This window comes from Fukomys damarensis, unplaced genomic scaffold, assembly GCF_012274545.1.
Source record: "Fukomys damarensis isolate Sample0158 unplaced genomic scaffold, DMR_v1.0_HiC HiC_scaffold_23, whole genome shotgun sequence".
In the NCBI taxonomy this organism is placed as follows: domain Eukaryota; kingdom Metazoa; phylum Chordata; class Mammalia; order Rodentia; family Bathyergidae; genus Fukomys; species Fukomys damarensis.
Window position 1 is genome coordinate 6242395 of NW_022900935.1, and position 23099 is coordinate 6265493.

At 41.4% G+C, this 23099-nt stretch overlaps 1 protein-coding gene across 5 annotated transcripts in view; it reads right to left on the reverse strand.

The window, feature by feature from the left end:
* Positions 1–23099, reverse strand: part of Inpp5b (inositol polyphosphate-5-phosphatase B) — a 53612-nt gene that overhangs the window by 14890 nt on the left and 15623 nt on the right. For all 5 annotated transcript variants that reach the window (XM_010625837.2, XM_010625835.2, XM_010625836.2 and 2 more), the window contains 7 exons: positions 8572–8668; positions 6706–6873; positions 5449–5550; positions 4002–4116; positions 3761–3877; positions 2959–3146; positions 1270–1381 (listed from right to left, as the gene is read on the reverse strand). In XM_010625837.2, coding sequence (XP_010624139.1) covers positions 1270–1381; positions 2959–3146; positions 3761–3877; positions 4002–4116; positions 5449–5550; positions 6706–6873; positions 8572–8668 — 899 coding nt within the window. The remainder of the gene's footprint in view (positions 1–1269; positions 1382–2958; positions 3147–3760; positions 3878–4001; positions 4117–5448; positions 5551–6705; positions 6874–8571; positions 8669–23099) is intronic.

Here is a 23099-nt window from a genome sequence, read left to right on the forward strand (position 1 = left end):
TGGCTTCCTTTTGTATTAATTCTAGAAGCTTCTAATGGATCAACTTTCAGCAAGACATAAAATCTACCATTCTCCTGCCTCTTCCCTCACCATCAAGCTTGGCACTGTAGAGACAAGAGGGGAACTGTCAGCTCTGACATGAGGGCTAGGTCAACTATCAAAGATATACCACTTGCCAACTTCCTTAAAATATGATTTCCTAAAAATATTATAAAAGAAAAGGTCACAGGAAATAATAACTTTAGATAGGAATGCAAGCTGATGCCTCCTGAATGGACATATATATATAGACAGTAAAGTCAACAAGAAAGCAAATAACATATAAATTAGATGCTATTACTTCAGGAATGACCAGAAAAGATGACAGGCAAAAATGGGTATTTTATAAATTACAAAAAAATATTTTATAAATTACAAAACTATCTATAAATTAGAAAGCGTCAGTCCAGAACATAAAGGGAATTAATAGACAGATATGGAAGAATGGATTAATGCTGAATGGGGTACTAAGTAGAACAAAAGAAATATACCAAGGAAAAAAGATGGAGAGGGAAAAAAATGGATCAATAAATTATTCCATAAGAAAAACACAGTAAAGATCACTGTCCTTTGTTAATCTGCATGGGGGAAGAAACAGGTAGAAGAAAGATTTAGAATAGCAACTACACTAAGATTATTAAAGACTGGATTATTAGATTAAAAAAGGAAATGGATTTTATGATTTGGAACAACTCTGACCACTTGCATAGGTTTGAAATCTATCGTGAGTAGCCAGAAGAAAAGAGAGAAGATGTCCCTTGTCCTGTGAAATGGCAAATGCTCTAGGAATGAAATGCTCTGTCAAACGATGACGGTGGAGAACAGCAGGTTACAGAACTGCCTCTTGCAGGCAGCGAAGAAGACACTCACTGCTCTCGCTCACACTGGAGAAGTCTGGTGAAGAGAAGGATGTAGGGGGCAGGAGGCTAACCCTAATTAAACTGTTAAATCATCGTAAATATACCAATTACTTTCTTTATAAAAGTTGGGCCCTTTTAGTCCCATCTTCAGACCTCTTAAACGAATCAGAAGGAGCAAGCTGCACTCCAAAGAAGATGGGTGCCTCAAGGAAAGAGCCAATGGAGGCCAAATGCAGAAGAAACGAAGAAAGGACCGGACAGCACCGGTTCCTCAGGGAAACCTCCCAATCTAAGGAAGCTGAAGCTGAGGGATGGATGGCAAGGCAGGCTTCCTCCTCCGCCTGAAGAGGACACAGGCGGTTATCTGTACCTGATCATATGCATACAGGGTTTGAAAGGCCTTCTCTTCAATGAGCTTTTTCACTTTCTCCACATCCAGATCTTCTATCCTGTAGTTGAGGTCTCCAAGCCACAAGATGACACTGTGAGGACAAAGCACAAAAGTAACAGTTTAGGAGGGTCTTTAACCTATTCTATACAGGATGCTTTCCATGGAAGGCCCTTGAGTCTCAGCCTCTTGGGAGCTGGGGAAGTGACTTCGTTGTTCTGGAATTTTTTTCTCTTGCCATCCTATTTAGTTCCAGGTCTAACATGCTGCTTATTCAAGTTTTTTTAGTCCAATCCAAGTTCATTATAAATAGCCTTGAGTTCTTCTTGACTATTTCACTCTTATATGGTTGGGAAGATGGCCTAATCAGATCTAAAAGCAAGACAAGAATTTATTCCACTGCTAGGAAGAGGTAAAAAGAAGAACTGGAAGTCATGACAATTACCCGGGACCCCAAGGCAGATGATTCCATGATACCATAAAACTCATTATCAGCCTTTGCTTCTAGACAGAATTCCTCCCAAACAAAGCTTACTCTTTGTAGTGGAGCCTGATTTTAACCACCACCACATCCCTGGGTGGCTCATTCTGCACTCCCGGGCAGAGATTCGACAGGTGGTTTGTTTGTTTATTGGAACCAGGGATCAAACTTAGAACCTTGGGCTTGCCAGGCAGGCAGCGGAACCACTGAGCTAAACTCCCAATAGGAGGTTTATTACACCTGCTGCTTTGGGAAAAAGCAAACTGAAGACTCCCTGATGACATCGCACATCTCCTGAAGTCTAATACTCCTGCATATGAAGCCAACAACCATGCTGTTAAGAGCATTTGCACAGCAGTACACACATCCCCCAGATAAATGCATCCACAGACTGAAAGCAGATAACTGACCAGCAAGCTGCAACCTCATAAACTAGTGTGCTACAAGTACACCAGCACGGAGCAGCTCAGCTATAAGACATGCTTCCCACCACAGATCATGGAAAAAAACCATCCCGTCAGCTTCCAGGACACCAACAAGCTAGAGACAGCCCCACTGCAGCTGGCAGGATGAGAAGTGTGACTTGTTTATGCCCTGGCAAGCACCATGACCCCTGTGGCTTCTCCCTCTTTGTAAAAGAAGTGGCATAAGCTTCAACTGTTACCATAGAGTCTGAAATTCTAAGCTACTGAATTCAGACAAATAGCAACTTTTCAAAATAAATGAAATACAAAGAATGAACAGAAATTAGCACAAGATGCTCTAAGGAGTTGCAACCACAGCTTTGTACAGCTGAATTAAGAGGAAAAAAGACTACGTAAGGGCAAACAAGTGCAGTCCAACTCTCAATTACACATGCTCTGGAAAAACAGACATAAAATCCTAAAATACTTCTAAAAACTATGTTTGAGATGCTTGCTCTTTGGTTGCTTTCCTCACAATGCTAGACCAAGACATATCCATAGTAAAGTAAATCTTACATCTTCCCAGGGATAAAAGATGTTTGAGAATGATTAGAGGTCTGCCAGACGGTAAATTAGGAAACCAAAAACTCCCAATAGATACAATCTGCAAGTAACTGACAGCTGGCAGGCACCCCACCCCAGCAGTCACCTCCCCAGTAAGACAGAGAGCCCGTAACTCTGCATACCACACCCAGGGACCTGTATGGGGAAGAAGCCCAGACTCACTCGTGCTTGCTGATGGTGAGACCAGGAAGGCTTGAGTCAACCTGACAAAACTGCATTCGAGAGCAAATGTCTTTATAGTCTTGGTTCCTCCTTTCATACTCTTCTGTGTGAGCTGCCAAGTGAGAATTCACAACGCAGATGCTGGTGTTGTGGAACTGGAACCTGATCGCCACACCTCCTTTGTTACCCTATTAAAAGGATCCAAAAGAATCGAATTCACTACTTAATTGTGTCAGTCATTTAATCCTGCAAATTTTCAATATGTTTTGTCTTAAACAGTCTTCGTCGTAACCCTGTGAGGTTAGTATCTAATAGTCCAAGAAAGCAAATCCATGAAGGTAAAATGACTAGCTAGTCGATGGAAAGCTGAGCACAGAGTCTGGCACTCTCAATCTAGAGCTCTTTACTCTGTGTCACAGGCCAGCCATATGCTGCCCTTCTCCACACAAACCTCAGTTCTTACAAGAGAACGTAAGAGCAGGGACTCAACCTCAAGAAGTAGAAGAACTTACAAGACTCCAGCCTTCCTCGCTTTTCTTAGTCACTCAATACAGTTTCTGCACCATGCTTCGTGAGTTAAATAGCAAGATCAACCGGAGTTAATCCCTCTAGTGTGGAGTAAAAATAAGGATAGGTGCTAGCTGGGCAAACCAGCCCGCAATTCACTAACGTGTGATTTCTAAATAGTCTGCTCGATCCAGCCTGTTAATCAGGACATGTGTGCAGTCACTGCATCACAAGCTGAGTCAAAATGTTGGCGGTTAAAATCCTCATGTGCTCCACATTACAACCAAGAACTCACCATCCTCCCCATGATTCCTGTCCCTACGGTCTCAGCTTCCACATCTGAGATGTGTGCTGCATGTTCCTGTTTGACATATAACAGCAGCATAATGCCAACCAGTCGAATGAGCTTCACCTAGAAAATATAGCCAAATAGTCAAGTCATGGCATCAGAGAGAAACCGCAAACAAGAACAAATACCCACAAAGGAAAAGTGACGTCTAAGCTGGCGGAGAGCATTAATGTATCTCTTCTATTACCTTTGCATATTTGGCATCTGGATGAAGACTCTCTGACACCGCTTTAAACCACTCTTCCTCCTTTGGAGTATCATGAAAGAAAAAAGCTTCCTTACTTAGATCAAGCTCCTGGAACCTATTTGGAGAAGCAACCAATTAGACAGTACTGGCAACGTTCAGATCATACATTGTCAAATCGGTTCAGGAGCACAAGTCCTTGCTTTCTAGCTAAACTGAAGGACCCACAGCAGGAGAAAAAATAAACACTTAAGGGCCAAAGAACTAAATGCCATGGAGCTCATGAAGTGTTTTTACAAACATCAGCCCATTTCCTCTTCATGCTCCAGACTATGAAGTAGTTGGAAGCATTCGCACTGCACATCTGCAATCACTCATTCACGCAAGCACCCAATGGCAAACCGAGATTCAAACCTAGGGCTACGTAAATTCCAAAGTCTAGTTCTCTGCAATATATACCACACAGTAGTACTTTGCTGCTCCTCCCCACCAACAGTGCCCAGTACAGTGGTGAGAGAACAGTAAAAGGAAAATAAAAATTAACTGATGAGATTTTCTTTAGCTAACCCTTCCTTCCCAGGAAATACTTTTGCTCTTTCCTTTTTTTTTAAAAACAGGGTCTCATCATGTAGTTCAGGCTGGTCTTGAACTCACTATGTAGCCCAGTATGACCTTAAACTTGTGGTGAGAGAACCAGTTGTAGTGGCACATGCCTATAATCCCAGGACTCTGGAAGCTGAGGCAGGAGGATCACTGTGAGTTCGAGGCCAGACTGGGCTAAAGAGTGAGTTCAGGGCCAGCCTAAATACATGGTGAGACTCTGCCTCAAAACAAAAGAAACAAACAATTTGTGGCGATCCTCCTGCCTCAGCCTCCCAAGTGCCAGGATTACAGGCATGTGACACCATATCCGGCATACATACATATATATATATATATATATGTATATAGTTTTACAATCTAATATTTTTGAGTCACCTATGTGCTGATGTTTTCATGAATATTAACATCATTTCATGAATATTTTAAATTCCTATGAACTATTGTGAAAAACATTACTTAATATATTCTGCTGAATATACTATCAGGTGAAAAGAAAATGGTTTACTCATCTGTTTCTGTATTGTTACACATTTACAGTCCTGGGATTACAGGCGTGCGCCACCACACCCGGCTATTTTTGCTTTTTGACCAAGAGTAGTGATCGTGTAAGTAATAAAATTCAGTTCAAGGTGAAATGATTTTAACAGAATGTTATAACATAAATGCCAAGCATAGCACTTTGCCAGCGCTTTGTCTACCAAAGGAACAACACCAGAGAAGGTGCTGTTAAGCACATGCTCATTTTTCAGTCCCTTCAGTCATGAGGAGCAGTTACACACTCGTGTCCTCCCCTTCAACACAACCATACATTCCGAAGGACAGAGACAGCTAGAAGAGGAGCACTCACCCTACACAGTACACGTCTGGGGCCTGGATGCCATGGCTCAGCCAGGGCCGGAGGCACTCTCTGGGGGACTGTCCATTCACATTGTAGGTTCCCACAAGAAATCTGTCACCAAAGAGAACCCATCAGCGACTCAGAAGCATTACAGGGATGACACAAGAAGGCATGTTATGCTGACTGTGCCTGGCTTCAGTCTCTGGGGAGGGTGGCATTTTAGGAATAAGAACTGTCATATATGTCACCTAGACCAGTGACTGTGACCAAGGAGTGACTGGCAGTCTGCCGTGACATTTGTTGCTTTTGTGGTAACGACTTTCAACAGTTTACTCTGAATACTACTCTATCCCTTAAACAGCCATTACACAGCTATCAACCACAAAACAATTCCTTACCCTGTGTATACTATCAAAATGAAAAGATGAGAAGTATCTTAGTAACTACTTTTGGCAGGAAAGCAACACCAGTGTTCAAAAGGTTATTTCTTCACCATAATTCATTGTTTATATCCCTAGAAACAATGTTATTTTTCCTTATAGTTCCAACACAATGCTTTTTAAAAAATCTAGCAGAATCCTGCAACCTTTATTCGTTTTAAGTAATCCTTTCTAAAAAGATGACCAAACATGCACTTGACTTCATTTTAAATGATTTCTTCCACTGAGCGTTGGCACACACCTGTAATCCCAGCACTGGGGAGGCTGAGCCAGGAGGATTGCCGTGAGTTCAAGGCCAGGCTGAACTACATAGTGAGACCCTGTCTCAAAAAAAATAAATAAATGTACAAATGAATGAATGAATGAGTAAATGAAATTCTTTAAAGGCCCAGACAGACCAAGGGAACATAAAATCTTTCATACACAAAACTCAAGAGTGGGCCGGGGATTTAGTTCAGTGCTGCCGCCGCCTGCCTTGCAAGTGCAAAGTCCCAAGTTTGATCCCCAGTACCAAACAAAACAAAACAAAACAAAACAAAACAAAAAAAAACTCAAGATATCTCTTTTCTGAACCCATGTACTGCTAAATATTTCTGTAAGTAACAACAAATTGTGCCACTTATGCCATACCTATTATACTCCCTGCCCACAGTGGCACAGAAAAAACGCCTGTTAAAGAATGAATGGGATTACTCACTGTGAAAATAAGGAGAGAGATCCTACAGAATGATTTGCTTCCAAATCTGGGTATGGAGGGAAATGCTTAAATTCCAGAGAGCTGAGTGATCATTTTGCTTTGAAAACAGTCTACAAGCCAGTTAACTACCTGAAGTTCTGGATATAGGTATAATCGTCTTCTTTCTGTACTAGATGTGACTTTACGATTGTATCTCGCAGTCCAAACTTTTGCATCGATAAAATATGAGCCTTGTCTGACACTGTGATAGTGGAGGAGCGAACCAGGTCAGTAATTTCAGACTTGGATTTATTCTGTCTGGAAAGATAAGAACATTTTTATTTATATTTTGATGAGTCCTCCTTGGCAAAATAAATGAGTATAAAGCTAGAAGTTTCTATACACAAATATCTGACTCACAGGAGACTAAAGGAACACAAAGCAAAATTTATTTGCTAAAACACCATTTCTATAGGAAATTAAGTGAACTAACATGTTGATTGCACAGTATATTGGTCTAAAAATTTTTCTGATGACAGATTCATAGAATCTTAGGTCAGAAGGGGACCTTAAAGATAATCTAATATAATTCATATTCGGGTAAGAAAAATGAAAGCAGCCAGGCGTGGTGGTGCACACCTGTAATCCCAGCACTCGGGAGGCTGAGGCAGGAGGATCACTGTGAGTTCGAGACCAGCCTGGACTACATGGTGAGTTCCAGGTCAGTCTCAACTACATAGTGAGACCCTGTCTCAAAAAACCAAAAAAAAAGAAAAATGAAAGCAAGCATCATCCATGATTTGCCCAGCTGGATGATGGCAGAGTATGGATTAGAGCTCAGATTTGATAATGCTCTTTCTAGACTCTTGTGCCTCATTAACAAGACCTATAAAACACCTCAGATGTTTTGCCTTGATACTTCTGCTTCTTTATTTCTGTTGTACAGAAATAATCCAAAGTAAAAAAGCAGTGAAAAATCACTTTTTATTTATTTATTTTTTTGGTACCAGGGATTGAACTCAGGTCCTTGCACTTGCAAAGCAGGTGCTGGAACCACTGAGCTCAATCCCCAGCTACATTTTGTTATTTAGAATCATACTACAAATTATTCCAGTGCCAGCTTAAAATTTGGCATATTTACCTAATAGAACCCTATGTAACAACTTAAACTTCCATTGAAGGCCACTTAGTAAACTAAGATTTCAACCCTGAATAAATGCCACATGAATGTTGAATATCACTATCATTATGAACATACTAATTAAGGCTATGTAAGAATCTATCTCTGTATCAAGATGGCTCGAGAGTAAATTGAAGGCTGGGAATTTAGCTCAGTGGCACTGTACCTGCCTTGCAAGTACAAGGCTCTGAGTTCGATCCCCGGTTCCAAAAAAAAAGAGTAAACTGAAAATGAAAGCTCTGGTTCATTTTAAAAATCTAGGGATTGGTAACTGCATAAGTGCCTAATTAAAATAATGACACAAATAAGAAAATACAGTTTTATCTTGACCAAGTGATTCTAGCTATGATCTGTAGAGGGCACTGGAGTATGAACTAAATATAATAGCACAGCAGATTAGGAAAAAAGAAAAATAAATTAAAAAGTAGTATTTTCAAAGTCAGGAAGCAGTTTAAAAATGGGAGGGAAAAAAATCAGACATTGCTAATATTCTACTTTTTTAAAAATTTTCTACATTTTTGAGGGAAGGTTAGAATGCCAAGTTTAAAATAACTAAATTTGCCACTTGCTAGTCCTGACATTTTAGGTGACATATAACTTCTTATCATTTGAATTTCTTTAGTTCCCAAACATAAAACATACTTAGCTCTTAGGTTAAAACAAGTTAGTCCACCTAGGACGACGATGTCTGGTATCCACAGCAAGTGCTCAGTAAATGTCAGGTATTACAAACATCTCAGCTACCTGAGCTTCCTACATCACACCCAGAAATGGTCTCAGTTCTCTAAAGAGATCCTCAGTCCTAAAAAATACAAGTGATAGCAGAGTTACATTACCTTATGAATGAGTTTTCTGCTTTATTCTGACCTCCAGAGCTTTGGTCCCCAAGCAGACTTTTCCCGTTTGACCTTGTACTGTCCAAGTTAGAACCACCTAGACAGTAAGAGAAGGGGTTAAAACATAGGCCATCTGCTTTAATACACAGAACGCGGCTTCTCTGATGGTAGCCTAGGAATTACTGGCAGCCCACATTCTGCTTGTAAGCAATGGAAAGGCCCATTCTGGTGCCTGGGTGAAGTCCCACAGGGGATATACAGAAGAGAAAAATATTTCTTTCTCTTGGATGTCTTTACTGCCGACAACATAACCAGTCTAGCTAGTCTAAGTCTGCTCTCTTAGGGACAGAGTGTACTATCGAATGAGTAGAACTGTGAAATCTGAATAGCTAAGTTTTACCACCTGTTTATTATTATTAACCTATTATTTATTAACACTTTCAATTTTGCACAACCACCTGACCTCTCTTAATCTCAGTAAATGATCTGTCCTACCCTTCTTACAAGTTTACTGCCAAGATCAAAAGAGCTTATATGGAAGCACTTTAATAGCCACACAACGTATTATAATAGAAGACAGTGATCTTGTTACCATCTATTACAAGTAAGTCTTCAGCTCCATAGAGGAGAAAGGCAAAGGTCAGCGATCTAAAATTGGAAAGGGTCTAAGTGCTCTGGGAATAAGAAGTGCTTGTCACTGTCAACAAATTGCCTTGAAAACCAAAAAACCCAAGGACGATCAACAAAGAAACATTTTGGGACATTTGTTAATCCAAGATAAACCTAAAAAGGAAAATTAATCTGCCAAGAGTTTCTTTGCTCCTTAAAAGCCAAACTTCTTGTCAACAGGGGACAACATGAAGAAGCCAGAGAGAGATGTGACATCAATATACAAGTTATTGGGAAGGCGCACAGGAGGCATGAAACACTGCCAAACAATTCTGCTCTGAATACTATTACTAAACATGGATTTTTCAAACATGTGTCCATAAAGTAGAAAAAAATTCTGCAAAAACAATTATTTGAAACATGAAAATAGCTACACTTCAATGCTGCCGATTACCAAATGATATGGGCTGAACGTTTATGCCCCTCCCATCCATATGCTGAAATCTTAAACCCAAGATGCTGATGGTAGGAGATGGAACCTTTGGGGAACATTTAGGTGATGAGAGAGGAGCCCTCCAGAATGGGATTGGCGCCTTTATAAGAGAAGACAGAGTTTCCCCTGTGGCCATGTGGGACACACAGAAAAGACAGCCCTACATAAACAAGGAGTGTATCCTCAGTAGACAATGAATCAATCTATAGGCGCCTTGATCATGGACTTCTGAGTCTCCAAAATGGTGAAAACCAGATCTATTGTTCATAAGCCACCCCCAGTGTTCTGTTAAGGCAGGCTAAATGGACTAAGATGCAAAGGCCTCTCAATGCTGCTTTGGAAGTGCCTTTCGAATCAATACATTCCCTTTCCCAATATCCCTGGGCTAACCTAAGTTACCAACATCTCCCTTGAATGGCTACAACAGCCTTAACTAGTTTCCTAGCTTCTTTTCTCACCCTCCACACACTCCAACCCAATCTCCATACCATGGCTAAGATGTTTTGGAAAAAATTTTATCTGACCACATCTTATTAAACGTTTTAAAGACTTCCGACTAGATAAATCCAAATCCCTCCAGATGGGCTGCCAATGTTCTTCCCAGTCTGGATCCTACCACTCTGTAAGCCATATCACTTACCAGTCCATAGTAGTCACTATAGCTATGTAAGATCCCATCAAAAACTCACTTCCCCACTGTGCTTGAGGCAGTTTAGCAGCAAAGTCCTACTCATCCTGTGGGTCAGGAAACTTTTTCTGTAAATGCCCAGAATGAATGTCCTAGGCCAGTGACAGTGAACCTATGGCACACCTGCGACAGGCTGTCTTTACCACTGAAAGCTCTAAAGGTTTACCATCACTATCCTAGGCTTTGCAAGCCATATGATCCTGGTCCCAGCTACTCAACTCTGCCATGATAATGCAAATGAAGTTTTACTTATGGATCCTGAGATCTGAGTATTATATAATTTTCACACATCATATATTTAGTCTTTCCAAACTTTTTTAAAGGTAGCCTGCCAGGCACTGAAGCACACATCTAATATAGCCCCAGATATTGGAAGTTTGAGGCCAGTCTGGGCAACATAGCAAGACTGTCTTGAAAGTAAGGAAAGATGGAAGGAAGAAAGAAAGGAGGGAGAAAAGGGAAGAGTGAAAACTATTCCTACTAATGAGTTGAATAAAGCCCAAATTCAAATATAGCAAGCTGAATTTGGTCTATGGAACCATAATAAGCCATCTCCTGCTGCAAGACATGTCTTAGAGACCATTTCATCCAAAAAACACCTTTCCTGACTACTGTCAAGAATATACAAAGAGCTTAAAAAAATCAGATCCCCCAAATATAAAGGCTCAATTCAAAAATGGCCATCTGAAATGAACAAACATTTCGCAAAAATGGGCATCTGAAATGAACAAACGTTTCGCAAACAAAGAAGTAAATAGCAGCAAATAAACACATGAAAAACTGTTCAACATCAGTGGTCATTTGAGAGATGCAGATGAAAACAACACTGAGATTTCCCTCACCCCTCAGTAAGAATGGCTGCTATCAGTAAGAATCAACCAGTAGGGGTTGGGGAGAAAGGAACCCTTCCCCATTGCTGGTGGGAGTGCAGACTGGTGCAACCACTGTGGAAATCAATATAGATACCTCAAAAAACTAAAATCAGAGGTCCCATTTGATCCAACTATTCCTCTGCTGGGTATCTTCCCAAAATAATTAAAAGAATCATACCACAGTGATATATGTGCACCCATGTTTATGGCAGCACAGTTTGTAATAGCTAAAACTTGGAAACAACCCAAATGCCCATCAACTGGAGACTGGAGAAAGATGTGTGTAGTTTTTTTTTTCTTTTTAATAAAATGGAGTACTACTCTCATAAATAATGAGAAACTACAGACATTTGTAACTAAATGGATGCACGTTGAGGCCATATGCTTAAATGAAATAAACAGGAAACACATGTGTAAATACCGAATAGTTTCTCTGGTGTGAGAAACTAAAAGTATACATAAGGATCAAAATGTGTAATTGAGGGCTGGGTTAGTACAGTGGTGCTGCCACCTGCCTCACAAGTACAAGGTCCCGAGGTCAATCCCCGATACCCCCCCAAAAAAGTATAATTGATAATGTGAAATAGGAAGAAAAGGTCTAAAGGGGTAGGGATAGAGGAAGGGGGAAGGGTAGGGGAAAGAAAAAAAATATAAGAAAAGGAAAAAATGGAAACAAAGTCTTTGTAAATAGGGAGGAGTGGTAGGGACGAAGGGAGGGCAGGAGAATGGGGAAAAAATAAGAACCAAGACACATCATGTAAAGTTACAAGTTCCTAATGATGAGTGTAACTATATTGTATACCTAAAATGTACCAATAAACTTAATGGAAAAAAATAAAATAAAAATGTCAATAGAAAACAAAAAAAAACCAAAAACACTTTTCCTGGTCCTCCTAGACTAGCCAGATACTCTAATTTTTAGCATTTTTTGTTTGGAGGTGGGGCTTTTTTGTTTTGTTTGCAATAGGGTCTTGCTATGTAGCTTAGGGTTGCTTTCAACTCACTATGTAGTCCTATGGTCCAGGCTGGGCTCAAACCTGCAGCGATCTTCCCTCCTCAATATCCTGAGTGCTGGGGTTACAGACCTGTATCACCATGCCTGATCAGAAGAGATTTCTGGAAGTTTTACTACCCTATGCTACTTAATAAGTACCTTTTGCTGGATATATATCTGTAATCCCAGTACTCAGAAGCCCGAGGAAGGAGGAGCACTGCCAGTTTACAGCAGCCTGGGTGAACCAGTCTGGGTTAACAGTGAGACCCTGTCTCAAAAAACAATTTTTTAACCAAATCCCCAACTAGATTCCACTCTCTTACTTTACTGTAAGCTATAAAGCTTACAGAACTAAGGTATTTAAATGAATGGGACTCCTAGGACATCTAATAGAATGGCTGACATTTTTAAAACTACTGATACTAATTGTTATAGAATACAGAACAGTAACTTTCACTGATCAGAATAAGACAGAATAGTATACTACTTTGGAGGACAATCTGGCAGTTTCAAAATAAAACAATCTTACCGTATGATTCAGCATTCATAGTCATAGATATTTACTGATTTGAAAATGTACGTTCACATAAAAAACCTGCAAGCTGAGAACAGTGGTATGTAGCTATAATCCCAGCTAGTCAGGAGGCTTAGGAAGAAGGACTGCAAGCTGAGGTCAGCCTGGGAAACTTAGTGAGACTCTGTCCTAAAAGGGGAAGAGGACAAGTATGTCATATATGTATACAAATATGGCAAAATGAAACTCACTAATCTCTGTAGCTAATAAGCACTGATTTTAAAAAATACTGGGAGCCAGGCATGGTGGTACACACCTGTAATCCCAGCACTCGGGAGGCTGAGGGAGAAGCACTGCTGCAAGTTCCAGGCCAGCCTGGGCTACACAGTGAGACTTTCTTTGTCTCAAAATACCAAAGTGAAGTCTGGGGACACAGTTCAGTGGCAAAATGCTTGCCTAATATATACAAGATCCTGGGTTGAATCCTCAGTCCTGGGGTGGAGGGGAGAGGAAAAGAAAAAAAAAACCTGCACACAAATGTTTATAGCAACTTTTTTTTTACAACTGCCAAAAATTAAAAGTAACTGAGACATCTTTCAACAGGTGAATGGATAAACACAATGATAAAATATATAAATAATATTATTCAGCAACCAAAAAAATGTTATCAACCACAAAAGGAAAGAATAATCTTAAATGCATGTTTCCAAGTGAAAGAAGTCAATTTGAAAAGGCCATGTACTAAGTTATTCCAATTACAGAAAATACTGGAAGGCAAAACTGTAGAGATGGTAAACACAACAGTGGGGTCAGAGGCTCTGGGGGTAGGAATGGGCTGCATACGTGAGGCACGGGGTCTGACTGTTTAGGGCAGTGGAGCTATTCTGAAGAAACTGTAATAGCACATATATGATACTATCTCAGCACAAAGACTGAACATTTATGCACATTTTTTTAAAGAGATGGAGTTTTAAGATGTTGCTCAGGCTGACCGCTAACTCCAAGTTCAAGAGATTCTCCTGTCTCAGCCTCCCAAGGGGATGAGCAACAGCAACCTCTCATAAGCAACAGCACCGGGCCCTAATGTATGCTTCCCCCACCCCAGTAGAGAGTACTGATCCCAGAGCCTTCACAATGAGCTACAGCTTTGGCCTTTTTGAAATTTCATTTTTAATTTTGAAATAGTTTCACTAAGTAACTTGTAAGCCTGCTGCCTTGACCTCCAGGAGGCATGCGTTACCACACCCAGCTTAGAGCTTAGTTTTCTGTATCATTCTCCAATAAAAGGAACCAGGGCTCCTGGGAATTACGGCTATTTTAGACAGGAACAGGAAATATACAGAACAAGACTGAGCCATTTTGCAGTGCCAGAAAATAAGTGGCCAAAGAAACAAAATAGCCACAATGATGGGGCTATGTCAAAGGAACGCAAGAGCCAACTGAAAGAACATTCAATACCAAAGCTGGAACAATGGGAGCAACAATGTCAATAAAGTAGCACTGGGTTATAACTCAATGCATAAAATAAGTAAGAACCTACCAGCTTATGCTCATATAAATAAATAGCTGAATAAAACAATAAATGGGAAAGAAGAGATACATCTTCCACGAAGAATACCAAATAATTTATCTAGGTAGTTCCACCTAAAAGGAGGTAAAATATAATTCCTCATTTGTTAAGTGACGGTTTGCACATAATGATTTCCTTCCAAAGAAAACAGCATGAGTGGTGGGAAGAAACCCTTTACAATGGAGAAATATGACAAACACTTCCTCAGCCGGGTGGTCAAGGCTCACATCAAGGCTCACATGATCAATCCTGTCAGTAAATATTCTCACGGTGGCCTGCCAGGGCAGTGCATGCCTGTAATCCCAGACGCTTGGGATGCTGAAGCAGGGGGCTCAAAAGTCTGAGGCCAGCCAAGGCAACGTGACAAGACTGCTCTTACAAAAATGACATGTATCTTTGAGGGACATCACAAGAACAAGGCTTCATGTCTGTGGTCTTCCTCCCACAGTTTAATGAAAAAAATGTCAGACAAATCCAAATTGAGGGGGTGTTTCCTTCTTTTTTCTTCTTCAGCACTGGGGATACCCCAGGGCCTTAGCATTGACCTACATCCATAGCTTTTTTGAAGATTTATACACTGACATGGACAAGTTGCCCAGGGAGCACTGTGCTACACGGCTGCCTCGCTTTCCAGGGCTTGAGATTGAACTCAGCACAGAGGCGAGCACCACCCCGGCTGCAACTCCAAGTTGCCCAGGGTGGGTTCACATTTGCTAACACTATGCCCCAGGCTCCCAAAGAGCTGGGACCATGGAGTGCATCACCCAGCCGCACTCGAGTCTTTGCGGCGGGGGGGAGGGGGGCAGAGATCAAACTCAGGACCTCAGCTTTGCTAGGCAGGTTAAACTGAGCTACATCCCTGCCCGACTCTTTTTCATTACAATACTTTACTGTAGCATAGACACAGGTCACATATCTGAAGCTGGTGAAGACTGGGTAACATTTCCATGTAAACTGTTACAACTCTACACACTGCTAAGCTAAATCCTCCCCCAACTACATTTTGTTTTTTTAATTTAAATCGACATGCAGAAATTGAAACAGGGTAAAAAAATATAAAAACAGAAAAAGAAGAATGTTATCAAGTTGTAGAATACAGATGTGCTCTTTAAATTTAATATGCCTGCTGGGAAGTGACCGAAAGACAATTACCTAACACATTAACGGATTATCAGAAACAGGCTGAGAATCCTCATTTCTATTCAGTGGAGGGGAACAAAACAAAAACAAAAGCAAAAATAAAACCTCTACTTCAGTTTCTGTATTTTGTTTAGTGTCAAAGGCTGTAAACCCACTGTCAACAAAATATTCTAATCTACCTGTTGTCCTCTGGTCATTCTTTGTGGTATGCTTACTGGCACATCTTCTTGTCAATGATCATCCAGATTCTTATACCTCATTTTCCCTGCTCATTTTCTTCATCTCAGTAAACAGCATCATCATTCAACATTCAACTAGCTGCTCAGAATACAAACCTAGGACTTACCTCAGGCTCCTCTTTTTAGTTGATGATGGTGGGGTTGTTTGGTGTTTTGAGACGGGGTCTCGCTGTGTAACCCAGACGGACCTTGAATGTGTGGCAAGCCTCCTGCCTCAGCCTCCCAAGTGCTGGGATTACAGGTGTGCGCCACCACACATGGCTCAGATTTCTCTTTTTCCAACTCACCTCTACATGTAATCCACCAGCAATTCAGGCAAGTTCAACTTTTAAAAATATACCCAAAAGGCCGGGGATTTAGCTCAGCGGTTTGGGACCTGCCTTGCAAGCGCAAGGACCTGAGTTCAATCCCCAGTACAAAAAAAAAAACAAAAACCAAAAAAAAACCCATATATATATACATACATACACATATACACCCAAAAGTTCTCACCAAGGCTACGCTAGCAGCCCTCTCTCTACTGTGCTTCTATGTGTACTCCTACGGCTAGTTTTCCATGTAGCGGCCAGAATAAACTTTTTAAACAGTGATACTAGTAATCAGATGAAGTAATATTGGAGAGCTTCCCATCACACTGAGTTTAAAATCCAACCCCTAAACAGAGGCAGAAGGCCTTGCAGGGTATTCAAGCTCACCACTAAATCAAGACCTTGCCTTTGCTGCTCCTCTGGGTTTCGGAATGTGCTTCCTCCAGCTCGCAGCACTGATCCCTCACTCCTGTTTTGTCCAGGCCTCTGTGCAAATGTCCAAAGCTCACTGTGACATGACTCTGCATCAGAATCCCCACCACGCCATGTCACTCTGTCCCCTTACTCAGAGGCTCAGAAACTTTCTTGCCTCGTAGCACTCTCTCCTATCTCAGTACTTTTTTCAAGATACCTCTATACCAAAAGTAATATCAAACAGTTCTTAGGCCCAAATAAATTAATAGTACTTAAGTCTTAATAATAATAATGTAGCAATTTTAAAATATATATACATAAATAGAAAATCTTTCCTTTTTTGGATCAGGATCTGACTACATAGTTCTTGCTGGCCTTGAACTATTGGTGATCCTCCTGCCTCAGCCTCCCAAGTGCTGGGATTACAGTCATGCACCATCAGACATGGCTTTGAAAGATAAATGGATTTTGTGCTTAGACATGCATCCCATCCCCAGGATATCTCTTTATGGGGCCAAGAATTTAGCTCAGTGGTGCCGCCATCTGCCTTGCAAGCGCAAGGTCCTGAGTTTGATCCCCAGTAACAAAAATAAAAGATATTTTATTATGCATATGTAAATATGAGAAAATCTTAAAAAATTTGGTCTGAAACACTTCTGGTCCCAAGCATTTTGGATAAGGGTTACTCAACCTGCCTTTAATCACAGCAGTCACCAGAAACTCAGGCTTGCAAAGATACAACCTCGTCAAAAGGAAAGGAGCACCACCTACGGTTGAAACTACAAACTACCCTGAACTAGAAATGTATCTGGCTTTCTACAAGTCGTTATGCTTACCCTGAAAATTTCAAAGTACCAAAGGGTCCCCGTGTCACTGCAGAAACCCAGGGTGCTTCAACACAATGCTGGGAACCAGTTTCAGCTTTTTTTCTTTTCCTCTTAGTACTAGTATCATTTGGTACTAAATCTTGTATATGCTCATGTAAGATTTAAAATAAATGTCATATACACTCAAATACAATTTATTATATATAATTAGATACCATTCACCCTAAAATGTAAGCCCTAAGAGACAGGAATAGGTCTTTTCGCCATTTCAGCGAGATGCAGGGTGGCGCCTGGCACACAGGAGGTGCTCAGTGCATTAAGTGTATAAATGTATCAGGAAACTCAAATTGAAGTCCTCTTGTACCACAATCTTCCTGTGTGACTAGATAAGTCACTTCCTCCCTCTGGGTCTTCATTTCTTCATCTTTAAAGGAGGTACTTTAACATGAATAACTCATGGGACTTTATAACATGCAGAGGCACCTGCACTTTCCAAATGAAGGATTTAGGAGTAAGTATTGTTTCTGTATGTCAGTGCTTTCTAAACACTCCTTTGGGATTTTCTTTCTTTGGCTACTTCCTAACTGCCTGACTGAAGAGACATCTCCTGGGGACAACAGGTTTGTGCCTGTGGATTCAGTTCCTGCTCACGGGTAGGGAGTGTACAGGTACGAAAGCTGCCTTGCAAGCATACATCTCTCAAATGGAATTGCTCCCTGGACCTGGCCCAGCAAGGACTGGAACGTCTTCATTCATGAGTCTGCAGATGGAAACTTAAGGCATGGTAGGGGATTTCCAGCACAAGGCAGTCTTTCCAGACCCCTTCTCTCCAGAATCTGGCTCAGAGGCTGGCTGTCAGCAGCTCTATCCGATGAGAATTTTCCACTACACGGTGCCCAATGCCCTCTGCGGCCTCGGCTGCCTGTCCTCTCTTCTCCCACTTCTGTACTCCCACAGAGCCCTTTTTCCAGCTTCACACCTCCTATCATGCATCACCCAACCTAGAAAGTGACTCCCGGGCTCTTTCCTTTCTTCTCACATTCAATTACCAAGTCTGTGAATCCTCTCTCTTAAATGTTTTTGTATCTCATCCTATTCTCTATTCTCTATCCTGACTGCTGTGCCTCCATTTAGGCCCTGAATATTTCTGCAAAGCCCAGTTAGTGGAGGTCCGGGGATTTGGCTCGCTGGCAACACACCTGCCTCCCAAGTGCAAGGTCCTGAGTTCAGTCCCCAGTAAAGAAAAAAAATAAATAAAAAAGCCCAGTTAATGGAGAGTCCCCTCTCCGTTTCACACCCTCCTATCCGCCACACCTAGAAGAAAGCACGAATTGTGTAAAATCCCTCAATACCCCACATTACTTTTGGAATAAATTTCAAACCTCTGACCATTCCATGAAAGGCATCGACAGCCCCGGACTACTCCTCCATCCCTCTTTGACACTCTCACTCCTGCCCTCTCTCACCCTCCAACACGCTCACACCAAACTACTTATCTTTTCACGTGTTGCCACTAGGCAGTTAGTAAACGCACAGTGAGCAAATAGCCTGATGTTTCTTCACACACTCAGATCCTTTCTCAGGGGTGATGTCTGAGAATATTACAGACGAGCACCTTTCATACCTGTAATTGAAACCACTTCCCAGTGAAGACCTACTTGGCAGATCAATCACAGTAACGTCTGCAGCTTGAGCTGAATGTGAGAAAGTACAGACATATCCTATTTGTCTTGTGACTTCCGTGTTTTCCACTGCACATCTTTTTCTGGGGGGCACCAGGGACTGAACTCAGGACCTTGTGCTTGCAAGGTCGGCTCAGTGCCACTAAACTAAATCCCCAGCCCTCCACCGTACATCTTAAAGTATCAAACCCTTCCCACAAGCCTTGCCAAGTAGACAATGCTGATTTTGGAAGTTCTTTCAGTCCAAGTCTAGGTACTTCAGCCTAATATACAGACCCACAACCTTTCATCTGGAAGCCACTGCGTCAAATGTATCTTGGAATTCACCAAAAAAAAAAAGTTGAATAAATGCCTGGTAGGCATAAGGTCCTGAGTTCGATCCCCCAATACCAAAAAAAAAAAAAAGTACTTGGAAGTCAGAATTTAGAGAATTTTAGAAAGATAAATATAGTATCAGGCCTGGGATTTAGCTCAGTGGTTCTGCTGCCTGCCTCACAAGCGCAAGGTCCTGAGTTCAATCCCTGGTACCAATAAAACAAAAAAACAAAACAAATATAGTACCTGTATCAGGACCAGGGATGTAACTCAGTGGCACTGTGCCTGCCTGGCAAGAGCAAGGTGCAAGGTCCTGAGTTCAATCCTCAATCAGGAAAAAAAAAAAAAAGAATGAGTCAAATATATTTCCGTTATCATATAATAACCTCAGCAAAGTCTGAGGCACAGTACAAATTATGAATAGCAACACTCAGTGGGATAAATAAAACCTATAAATAGTCTCATAATAGTAAAAACAGGTCTTACTGCCAAACTGAGCTTAAGCCAAACTTACGCCCCCTCCCCTTTTTTTCTACAGTACCGAGGGATCAAACCTAGGGCGCTCTACCACTGAGCTATATTCTCAACTCACTGGGTTTTTTTTTTGGACCGGGGATTGAACTTGGGTCCTTGTGTTTGTAAGGCAGGCAGCGAAACCACTGAGCTAAATGCCCAGCCCCTTATTTTTTATGTTGAGACAGGGTCTCACTAAGCTTGTCTGTTTTTTTTTCCCCAGTACTGAGAATCAAACTCAGGACCTTGTGCTTGCCAGGCAGGCGTGGCACCAGTGAGCTACATCCCCAACCCTCTCAGTAAATTGGCCAGGTAGGATTTGAACTTGTACCCCTCCTGTCTCAGCCTTTCTAGGTGCAAGGATTTAGCTCTACACCACCATGCTCAGCAAAAATTCTTCAGCCAGGGTCCAGGGATTTAGCTCAGTGGTGCCACTGCCTGCCTCACACGCACAAGGTCCCAAGTTCAATCCCCTACACCAAAAAATAAATAAATAAAATTCCCAACCTTCTGAGCTTTCAGAAGTTCAAAACTGCCAATAAGGCACTGAAAGGGTATAAGTTATGAGGATGACTGACAAAGCTATCTGCTTAAGAAAGGTCCAGCATATACACCTGCATACGTACATACTACAAGTACAAACACACGTACATATTTCTGTAGACACATACATACTGCTATGGGTTGGATGTCGTTTGCCAGGCCTGAAATCATGCCATCCACTCACCCCTCTTCTTGGGCCCCCCCACAGAGTTAGCTTCATTCTCATGGCTTCGTATTCCAGGCTAGGACCTTCTCATTTGTTGCCTCAACGGCCTCTGCACCAAGAGGTCACTCTGATTTCATCTCTCTCTGCTCTAAACCTTTCAGTGTTACACCACGGCCTACAGGTTAAGGTCCAAACTGGTTCAGCTGGCATAGTCAGAACTTTGCACACTGCCTTCACTCTCTCTCAGTATTTACCACACAGACAGCCCCATCTAAAAAGATAGATACCTTCCACACGCCACCCTAACTCTTGCCTCCATATGAAGTCCCTCCTACTTTCTGTATGCCTTTCCTTCAAACCCCAGCCTCAACTCCAACCCCGCCTTGTGAAGCCCATTCAACCATACCAGTAGCCAGGACAGGGTTTTCTGAAATCTGAAGGCATTCTTGTCCACCTGTCTTTGGTACTTTAAGGATGTCTCTTAAACTCGACAGTGTCCTGGAAAAGGCTTTGGGCTTTGGAATACAACACAGCTGGCTATCTTACTGGCTCCATCTATTACACTATATGAAACCTCACACAAATGACTTAATTTGTTTCCTCATTTGTTTTGGTTTTTTTTTGTACCAGGAACTGAACTTGGGTCCTTGCACTTGTGAGGCAGGCGCTGGAACCACTGAGCTAAATCCCCAGCCCTGTTTCCTCATTTGTAAAATGGGGTTAATGCTACCACCCTTAAAAAGAAGCCAAGAGGATACACAAATGCAATCTATATGGGTCAAGAGTCTAGTACAATACCTAGTACACAATACTAGGTATTCAGTAGACACTCAGAGAATTGTTTGTCTCCCTCTTCTCCATCACTCCTAAACCCCCACGGCTTTGATAATAATGCTAGCATTTATGGAGTACCTCTCACAGATAGGTAATGTAGCAAGTATTTCATGCATTGCATTGTTTCTGATTATTGCCTTCATTTTACAAATAAGGATAGCAAGGTCTAGAGCAGAGAACAGACATGCCGGAGGACACAGCTAGTAAATGGCCCTATTGACATTAAAAGTCAGATCTGTTTGAGTTCAAAGCCCTACAACTTCCTTTTGCAAACATGAGCACAACATTACAATGAAACTGAAAACTCTGAGGGATAAGTACTTCTTGAATGCGAGGATTAAGTCTGTTGAGATTACAAAGCACAAAAGTACCATCATGGGCTCCACAGGGTATGTGGGTGTGTGGCTGTCACTGCTCGGTGGAGATCATGCCCTACCCTTCCTGAGCATCTACAGAACAGGTCTAGGAGGAGGTGCTCCCTCCTAGTTTCTCAGTCAACAGCTTTTGCATTCCATTTCTAGCACACTATAAGTTGTTGCAAAATATACGAGCAAAATGTTGTAAACTATGTGTTCCCAAAACACCTGACGGCTCAGACTGGCAGGATTAAGAAGTCTGGTTCAACATCTGGCAACGATCCCACACTGGGCGCATACCACCAGGGGACCATCCCATGGGTTCTTCACAAGGCCGAACAACATGTATCAGCAAGAGATGCATTCACTTCATAGATAAACAGAGACAGATTCAACTACTAATAGGCTAGGGACAAACAGGTTCAACTACTCGGAATCTAAGTCAGGCTGTGTTAATAATGATAATAATAGATACATTATCATAAATACCTTTAATAAATACTTAAATCTCACTGTATATGGAATATTGTTTTCATCATTTTACATTTCTTCTTTCTTACAACTATTCTGAGATGGGTGCTACTACAGACACATTACAGACCAGGAGATAAACACAAAGAAGTTAAAGCAACTTGCCCTAGAGTACACAGTAAGTAGTAAGTGACACAGCTGGAATTCAAATCCAAGGAATCCCAGTGGAGAATCTATACTCACAACCAAATCACTTCTCAGAAAAACAAAGGACTCAGAAAATATTCCTGACAGAAGAAATAACTTCAGCAAGAGCACAAGGACATGGATTATGACATGCTCAGACAAAAGTAACCAGTGAGATAAGCAGAAGTCAGTTTTGTTTGAGACGCATTTGAAGATACAAAACAGGAATGTAGGGATTAGGGTTCAAGTATTAGATTCAAACAGATGATCTGAATTTTATTCTCAACTCTGTCACCAATCACATGAGGGATCCTAGGCCTGGTACTACCTGCTCCGAGCCTCAACCTCCCCAAGGATCATTCTCTTTCAGAACTTTCATGGCACAGACCCAAAGTAAGCAGTTAAGACAACTGCTAATAATGATAATGCTAGTGATAACAATGATAAATTCAGAAACTAGAAGACCTTGACTGCCATTTGAAGTTTGGATTTTACTTTTTTTCTCTATCTCTCTTACAGCTTCCCAAGTGTTTGTATAGCACATAGCGTACAAGACAGGGAGCTCTTGGGTGAAGTTCATAACACAGCGACCTGGTATTAGAAAGCATGGAAAGAATCCATTCTTATCGCTTCAGCCTGGCTACCACTCCAAATAGGTCTGTTATCCCTTTTTTCCTTTTCTTTCCCTTCCTTTCTTTTCTCCTGGGGATTTAATGCACCCAAATAATCTTCTCTCTGAGCTATCTTCCCAACTTTTTTTTTTTTTTTTTTAGATAGGGTCTCAGTAAGTCATT